The sequence below is a fragment of the Sinocyclocheilus grahami genome, unplaced genomic scaffold (genome assembly GCF_001515645.1).
Source record: "Sinocyclocheilus grahami isolate Dianchi unplaced genomic scaffold, SAMN03320097.WGS_v1.1 scaffold296.1, whole genome shotgun sequence".
In the NCBI taxonomy this organism is placed as follows: Eukaryota; Metazoa; Chordata; class Actinopteri; order Cypriniformes; family Cyprinidae; genus Sinocyclocheilus; species Sinocyclocheilus grahami.
In genome coordinates, this window is record NW_015505475.1 from 767,076 (window position 1) to 774,175 (window position 7,100).

General features: G+C 35.1%; 1 protein-coding gene across 2 annotated transcripts in view; it reads left to right on the forward strand.

Moving 5' to 3' along the window:
- Positions 1–6,408, forward strand: part of brd1a (bromodomain containing 1a) — a 39,128-nt gene extending 32,720 nt beyond the window's left edge. For both annotated transcript variants that reach the window (XM_016293006.1, XM_016293007.1), the window contains exons 12-13: positions 3,899–4,053; positions 5,847–6,408. In XM_016293006.1, coding sequence (XP_016148492.1) covers positions 3,899–4,053; positions 5,847–6,000 — 309 coding nt within the window. In that variant the 3' untranslated portion in view covers positions 6,001–6,408. The remainder of the gene's footprint in view (positions 1–3,898; positions 4,054–5,846) is intronic.
- The last annotated feature ends 692 nt before the right edge of the window (positions 6,409–7,100 follow it).

A 7,100-nucleotide genomic window follows, 5' to 3' on the forward strand; every position in this document is an offset into this window, starting at 1 on the left:
GAGCTTGTAGCATAAATCTGCATGATTAAGTGACTCCAGTTATGAGCAAAAAATGAACAACGTCAAGTGTGATACAAGTAAGACTTTATTAACTACATAAACACTTAAACTAGTCTAAACATACTACATAAACACTTAAACTGGTCTAACATACACATACACACATACACACACACGGTATAGGAAAGGGTTAAAGCTTAACTCAGTAAAGAGGAGTGAAAGTAAGAATATGAAGTTATGGAACCATTTGCATATTCAGCAGATCTACCACCTGAAGGAAACATCAGATTCTTAGTTCAAACACACCTTTGTAAAAAGGTGCAAATGGTACCTAATGTATCAATTGATAAGACTAAGTTTGATACTTGCACGTCTCGTCTGTCTGAAAGAAAAGCTTGATGCAGTCCAAAGGTTCAAGTTGATCTTTGCTGAAGTTGGTTGATGAAAAAAAAAAACAGTTTGAGTCAGAGAATCTTGATGAATGGAAAAGTCGAGGCTGAAGGCCTGGCACAAGCTTAGGGTGTCCTGGAGCGTTCTAGCTCATGTCTTCATCTTAGAATCTACCCGAACCACTGACTCTGGGCGGGTCCCTGGTGAGGCCTTTTTAAGGTCTCGGAAGATTCCCGCCTCTCAAGATGGCTTGTCCAATGGGAAGGACGGAAATCCCAAGTGGGAGTTTGGAAATACTGGGGAGTTTTATGATTCTTTGTGTGGAAGCATGGTAATTTGCATATGGAACTTGAATCGAAATTACTAAAGATTCTCAGGACACATATATTGCCTATGTACCAACATATAATATACACTCTCGTTTAGATCATCAGAAGACTAATTCATAGATACTAAACATTCTAGGGTTACATATATGTAAGATGACAGGAATGAGTGTTTCCATCACAAGCCTGCATAAAACAGTATAAAATCTCAAAGACAACATACACGATGACCTGAAGGATATGTGTGTTCATTCAAAGAAAGGTTTTCCTATGGATTAATTAGGAAAGAGTCCATTTTTACTGTGTCTCTTCCTATGGAACATGCAGTGAGAGGGGGAGGCCTCTCCACATGCCATTAGGTCGTAAAATCTATCTGGTGTCAGGGTTGCCATGGTAACCAGGGTCCTGGGCCTCGTTCACAGACAACTTGGGGTGTTACGCATTTCGGGGGAAAGGTCCATAGGTCCTCATATGGCTTGTTAACTGAGGGATGTTACAGAGTATTTGTTAAATATAGTAATAATATTTATATATATATATATATATGTAAAAATATATATTGTGTGTTTGATTGGTCCAGACGCTACAAGCACTGTCCACTAATGTCCATGCACAACCTCTGCATGCAGCCTGAATGCATGTGCGAGTGATTTGAACACTTGGTAGTGTGCATGTGTCAAACATGTCAATCCATACTCACAGTCAGTGGACTATAATTTGAAAGGCCTGTGGATAAGATGGAATATCAAGTACAAAAGTGCGCTATTAGAATAATAAAAAAATAATAATAATTATCTCAAGGGCAATAGATCACATAGAACAGGGGTGTCCAGTCCTGCTCCTGGAAGGCCACTATCCTGCAGAGTTTAGTTACAAACCCAATTAAACACACCTGAACCAGCTAATCAAGGTCTTACTAGGCATACTAGAAACTTCCAGGTAGGTGTATTGAAGCAAGTTGGAGCTAAACTTTGCAGGACAGTGGCCCTCCAGGACCAAGTTTGGACACCCCTGTGTAAGGGAAACAGGTCAATTTAGCTCAAAGGGAATCATTTATGATTTTATAGGGAATTTGGACAGAATCACTGTTTTACGGCTGATAACTGAGTCGGCCAGCGATTCATTGAATGAGCCGTATAACATCAATTCTGCAATGGATATTAATATTCAAAGTATAGTGAAAACACTATTTATTAGCACAGTAACAAGATTAAGCAGTTTAAGACATTAACTTGTAAGCACAAAACACAAGATACTTCTCTTTTCAATATAAATAAGGCTTTATTAGATAAATCTAAGACCTATAAACTAGTCTAACGCATAAACACACGCACTCACACATTCACACAAGTTGCAGGAAGAGAGAAAGTGAGGAAAGAATGAGTTTAAGAGAATGAAAATATGAAATCCCAAGTTTATAGCAATATGTGCAATTGCATAGACCTGAACAACCATCAATTACTTAATTAACCCTCGCCTTGAGTTTCTCAATGAGGTTAAAATTTATATTAAATGCATCAGTTCAGCTAGAATCTGGAGGTACTTGTATTGCCTGTGTAGGGGGTTCCCGTTGTTGTCTGGTTGCTGAAAGGGGTTTTACCGAGGTTGCTGATTGGCTGGTTATTATTCAGTAGTCATTGAAGTGACATCTTGGGAAGCCAGTGGTTGGGCGTTGGCTGAAGATGCGGAGATGTGAGCTGGTTGAAGTTTTGAGGCAGTCACAGACTCAAGGTGACCTAGGAAACACATTGTTGCGGCAAAACTTAACTCAGAACACAAAACTCTCAATGGGAAAGAAAAGAAATTAAAGTAGAAGAATAGAAGTAACGAGACTAGATGAGTTTTCTCCTCATGGTTTTAGAGGAGCTGCTGGTGTGTAAGCCAGAGCACGCTCAAAGAGCGCTAAAAAGCAGCGTCAAAACACGGTGGTAAAAAGGCAAGGAAAAACCTAAAAGCATGACTAAAGGCTAGAAGCGATGACTTGAAGCATAGCTTGATGGTGTCCGGAGTATTTAACCCAGGCTGTTGGACACATCCCAAATGGTGCCTTGACCAATTAGATATTGTCTTTGCTCGGGGTGTTGTATATTTCTCCACCCAATACATAAATCAGCATGTCATCTCATCAGTTACATGGTCTGAAATTTCCCGTTCTTGCAGAGTGTGATTTTGGATATGATTTCTATAACATGAACATGATACATTTGACAAAGAATTGATTGGAAGAAACATTTCAAGCAAGAAGATTCAAACACACACATACTAAACATGAATATGAACCCTTAAGCTATTCAATAGTTATTAAAAAGACATACACAATAAGTGATTAGAACATGATAGTTGTCTTCTAGGTGGGGGAAACCACCCAACGCAGTTTCTACTAATGATTTTACTCATGTGATGTAATGTACTCATGTGATGGTCTTTGACCATTAATCTTGGTTACTTGCCCCAAATTTGACAATCTCCTTCCTGAGTTGTTTTGTGTTAATGTTGCAAGCTGTTCTGTAAACATAAAACCATGTCTGCATTTCTGATTGGAGAAACAACAAACGCTACTCTACATTGCTCAAAACTCGCGTTTGAATCATCAGTGGCAAATTCTTTAAATATGAAAACATACTTGCAGGCTGTGAGTCATTGTAGGCTACTCTCCCAGGTTCAGGAAAAGTAAAATGCGCTGCACACATAAATACAACTTAACCACTGATTTCTAGTTGTGTCCTCTTTTGGAAGGCCAAAGTATTTTAGCTTTCGCAACGAAACACACAGCGTCTCCACGACATGGTGGCAGCAACAATACTACAGCAAGAATAAAATTTCTGCCTTCTTTCTTTGCGTGAACATTTGGGCGGTGTTATGCAAATCTTCCCACACAGTGATGTAGACGTGGGGGCATGTTTTAGGAGGGTGTGGACAAGTCTTAACTTTATAAAGAATATCTCTTTGGGTTTGAGACTTTAGTCTTTGCAACTTTAGGGATCTTATCTCTGCATGAACAGCTTGTAACACTCCAAAGAGAAAGAAACTTGAAATCGCATCATATGACCCCTTTAATAACAAGTGAAAGGTCATTGTAAATCATGTGTTTAACCCAAGTAATATTTATAAACAATGACAGACATTTTACTTTTTTTTAGGATTGTCCTCATTTTCTGTAACATGTTTTTGTTTTATTAAAGATCATAGACCCTCACATGCCACGAGTGGGGTGCCAGCACAATGGAGTCTCTATCCCAATGCCCCCGCTGGACGTTCTACGGATTGGAGAACAGTTGCAATACAAGTCAGAAGAGAAACTTTACCTCGTTCTCTTCTTCGACAACAAACGTAGCTGGTGAGATTTAGAGGCTAATTATTGGTGTTTGCCAAGTCAAACATCACTATTATTATTGCTCGTACTTAGAGATTTGAACAAACTAAGCTTTGAACATCTGAAGTTAACTTGTAACTTTTCGTTTTTTGTACTACAGACCATGATAACCATTTAACCTTGTATTCTGTTTTGACACCAAAATGTTACATACCAGTTAAAATTCATAATTCCAGTTTTGATAGCAGAAAAAATTAAGTCTTATTAAAAAATTAAATTAATTTTATTAATTAAAAATTCAAACATTCAGGACAATTAAACAGTCAGATAATAATGTGAGAGTACTTGCTTTTTTTGTGTTTAAATTATTGAAGTTTGTACACACAGGCTTTTATTTGGCATTGTATTTGTAACCTAAGAATGTTTTTACAACAATTTTAACCTATTTTGATGTATTATATAACTAAATATATAACTTTGTCTTTGCATATTAGAGAACTAAGAGAAAATAAACAAATTACAAGCAACAGCACAAATGCAATAGAACAAAGATACAAATAAAAAACGGATGTTCAGGTAAGGTTACCAGAAGTAGGTATTGCAATTGGGCAGTGTTGCCAAGCTGATACTGCATGTCAGCAGCATAGATTTTATAGCATGCATCTGTATATGTGCAATCCACTAGTTCAAACATACCTGTAATGGATTTGACAAGTGGCAAGTCCAAGTCTGCATCCATGCAACACAGAACTCAACAGACCAACAGCAAGCCTTGTATAAGTCAGAAAAGTACATAATAAAATATGAAGAGCTTAAACAAAAGGAGTTATAGCCAGCTAAATGCAAGCGGAAAAATTACTGAGTGCACATTCAAGTCAATTGATTAAATCACAAGAGCGTAGTGACTGACGTATTTAATATTGTGAGAGTTGAATAAAAAGAAAAGCAAAGAACATGTAATAGATTAACAATTTTGTGATGTATAAGGTTTTTTTTCCAGTGTAACCCAATTGCAATTTCTAATGTAGCTGAAAGCAGATTAAGGAAATTGCATTTATTAAATGTTTAATTATTTAATCTTCAATCATTTAAAGAAAACAGTAATTAGTAAAAAAAATTTTTTGTAGAGAATTAGGCAAATAAAAACCTAATTAGGCAAGACACTACTGGCAACATTTTTTTTTTTTTTCATACATCTGTCAATTTTGAGATTTTGGGCTTTTTGACTTTTCATTAAGTATTTTTACAGACTAATAGAAAGAGAACTTTAGAAACACTTCAGTGTTTATTTTATGGTATTTTATCTATTTGATTCTGTAGATTTTATTTATAATTCATATCTTTAAAGGCCGTTTTCTCAAAATGAGATTTTTCTCCTGCAAAAAAAATATAAAAATCTCTACTTCAGTAGCTGTTAAATACACTTTACAATTTTATTCCAATCTGTATTCTGAAGGTTTTATAGAGGAGTTTGTTCATATATAACTTGCCTGATTTTATACAATATTTTGTTCATAAAAAAAAAAAAGATTTTTTTTCTGGCTTTTGACTATTTTTATTTATGGGGTGGTAAAAAGAGATATATTTTAATAACCTTTGACTCTAATATGTCAACACAATGTAACAATTATTTTGTTACTCATCCAGTGTTCAGGTTTTTGTTCTAGAAATCTATGCAAATTAGAGTAAATATTTGTATACAGAATATGTTTGCAGTTCTTAATGTAATCTATCAACTAGGGAGGTATATTGATATCTATTATTATAATTTTTTCCTATTGATTTATTTGATTGTGTGTGTTTTTTACCTTGTCCAGGCAGTGGCTTCCTAAATCCAAGATGGTTCCTCTCGGTATTGACAAAACCATCGACAAGATTAAAATGATGGAGGGCCGCACCTCAGCCATCCGCAAGGCTGTTCAGACTGCCTTTAACCGTGCCATGAACCATCTGAATCGAGTCCAAGATTAACCTATTGTGATGTTCAGTGATGTTGACTAAGACTGGCAAATGCAGACACATTTCAAAGCCTTACTAATAGTCATCCCTGACTGGCACCTGCTGTGTGACTTCTGTATTTTGTTTTACTCCATACCTGCCACTCCTGTCTCGCACAGAAGACTCTAATCAGTTCTGTAAATAATGTAAATCGCTTATCACTAACTTATTCTTCAGATTTACTGTAATGGGTACTGTACATAAATTTTTTTTAATAGTATTTATACATTTCCGTGAATTATTCCCAGCATAATAACTGATGTTGGAAAAAAATTGACAAAATAAATTGTGTGAAACTAAAGTAAAAGAATACTGTAATCAGGGCTGGAAAATAATGTGAGAGTACTTGCTTTTTTTGTTTAAATTATTGAAGTTTGTACACACAGGCTTTTATTTGGCATTGTATTTGTAACCTAAGAATGTTTTTACAACAATTTTAACCTATTTTGATGTATTATATAACTAAATATATAACTTTATCTTTGCATATTAGTAAGTCATGTTGTTATGAAAACCACAAGTGTGTTATTCTGATATTCTAATGAAACCAAAAAAGAAAAACAAAAGTCTGGGCAGCATTTTTTTTTTCTGTGTTGAATGAATGGTTTTGGTTAAACTTTTTCTTAAATGTTTGTATTTGTATGTGGGAACTCCATAATGGCTGTAGAATACTGTACTTGTACTGGTGTTAATTTATTGTGTTGGGTGGTATGTTTATTCACTGGGGAAAGGATCAAATATTTTACCGGACTTAGGAGTTGTTATTGTTTTTTTTGTTTTTTTAATCAGACCCTGTTTACATTGACTTCTTTAATTTAGTTTTAGTCTGGGTTGTAGTAGGAAGATTTGGGAATACTTTTTAAACAGTATGTCAGTTATTTTAGTTGGTATTATCAACAATGTTGATTGAATTGTCCTTTTTTATTTTTTTAATAAATTCATAAATGAGGTAGTTATGTCTTGAGTTTATTACAACAATTACTCTATATTAATATAGAGTTACTGTATAGTATATACTATTACATGCATGGCACTTTAAAGCAACTGTATGTAAAAAAATGTTTAACTTGTAA